Source organism: Lagopus leucura, unplaced genomic scaffold, assembly GCF_019238085.1.
Source record: "Lagopus leucura isolate 7727_CA_CO unplaced genomic scaffold, USGS_WTPT01 177-5_obj-0_obj, whole genome shotgun sequence".
Taxonomy (NCBI): Eukaryota; Metazoa; Chordata; class Aves; order Galliformes; family Phasianidae; genus Lagopus; species Lagopus leucura.
In genome coordinates, this window is record NW_024966599.1 from 4,364 (window position 1) to 5,849 (window position 1,486).

Consider the following 1,486-nt stretch of genomic DNA (forward strand, 5'->3'; position numbering starts at 1 on the left):
TGCATCGGTCCTTTCCCTGCAGTCGTTGGCAAGAGACTAAAACAAATCCAGAAGATGCTGGGAGGAGATAGACCTGCAAAGATGTTAGATAGTCATGACTAGATTGAAACCTCTGTGGGCGATAGCTTCGTGCACAGGAGATACTGCTGTTCCTGGATGCCTCTCCAGTTCATCTTTTGTGCAGTTTTAAGTGATGGATTCTCCGTGGTGATTCAGTGTGAGGGACATCAAGCTGCAAGTTCCTGGCCAGCTCAGCCCCAGATTGCCGTGACTGTTTGGTGGATCCAGCATGGAGAGAGGAATTGGCTGAGGAAGGGTCCGTAGACCATCTGAATGGATCTCATGGTGAATGAGTCTCATCAGCCTTGGATGTGCGGTCGGGTGGTGAAAGTGAATCTGATTTTGAATGTTAAGAACCGTTGATCGTGGAATCATTGAGGTTGGCTGAGACCACTGAGGTCATCAAGTCCAACTGTGGACCCAGCACCCCGTGCCCATGGCAGCCTGTAGGACCAAGCAGGGTCATTCCCTCGGGTTTCATCCCCTTTTTGTGTGCACACAGAGGGGCAGAGCTGGCGTAGTGCTGTGGCTCTGGAGGCCGTGGGGAGCTCAATGCAGAGAGCCTGGCTGCTAAGCTTGCAATAAAAATTAGGACAGCTCCATAGTTTCAGAAGAAAAATGAACAGGAAAATACCCATTAAGCCTTTCCTAGAGGCAGTGTCTCTGTTAGGGATCTGCTTGCTCCATAGATGTGCTTTAATGTAATATGTAATGGCAGCCCTTGCATCATAGCGTGGTAGAATATCCCAAGGATGCAGAGAAAACTACCCCAATCCATGCTTCTACCAGCTCTCCTTCCAGAGTTTCCAAAGACCCCGTTGATGGGTTGGGATGCTCATAGCATCAGTACCCACCACATGGGACTAGAATGCAAATAAAATGCCTTGTACCCCTCTCACTGGGGTTTCCAGCTGAGAAGCATGAGGGATGGCGGTTCCTTGTCCCCGTGCATAGGGACTCACCCAATCCTGCCTTGTGCTGCATCTTGTGTTGCCTTGCTTCAGTGCTTCTTATGCACATAGACACACTGTCACATATCTGTTGGCTAGAAGTCATGATTCAGCATGTTTATTGCATCAAACCATTAAGCTGCTGCTCTGAAAAGCCATAAGTCCCCAGAGATGTCCCCAGGGATGTCCTCAAAGCCACCTGTGTTGGCTGTGTCCCCCGTGTAGGTCTTCAGACTGGTCTCTTGGCTCAGGAGAGTGGTCACTTCTGTGGGGTTTAGTGGGGAGGTGATGGGTTTTGTGGAGAAGGTGATGGGTTTTGTGGAGGGGGTGATGGATTTTGTGGAGGAGGTGATGGGTTTTGTGGAGGGGGTGATGGATTTTGTGGAGGAGGTGATGGGTTTTGTGGAAGAGGTGATGGGTTTTGTGGAAGAGGTGATGGGTTTTATGGAGGAGGTGGTGGGTTTTGTGGAAGAGGT

At 50.0% G+C, this 1,486-nt stretch overlaps 1 protein-coding gene across 1 annotated transcript in view; it reads left to right on the forward strand.

Annotated features, from left to right (window-relative positions):
* Positions 1–232: 232 nt before the first annotated feature.
* LOC122192663 (protein FAM168A-like) overlaps positions 233–1,486 on the forward strand; it is a gene marked incomplete at its 5' end in the record, with an annotated part of 14,732 nt that continues 13,478 nt past the window's right edge. The window contains one exon of the mRNA XM_042893285.1: positions 233–345. Within this exon, the coding sequence (XP_042749219.1) occupies positions 233–345 (113 nt within the window). The remainder of the gene's footprint in view (positions 346–1,486) is intronic.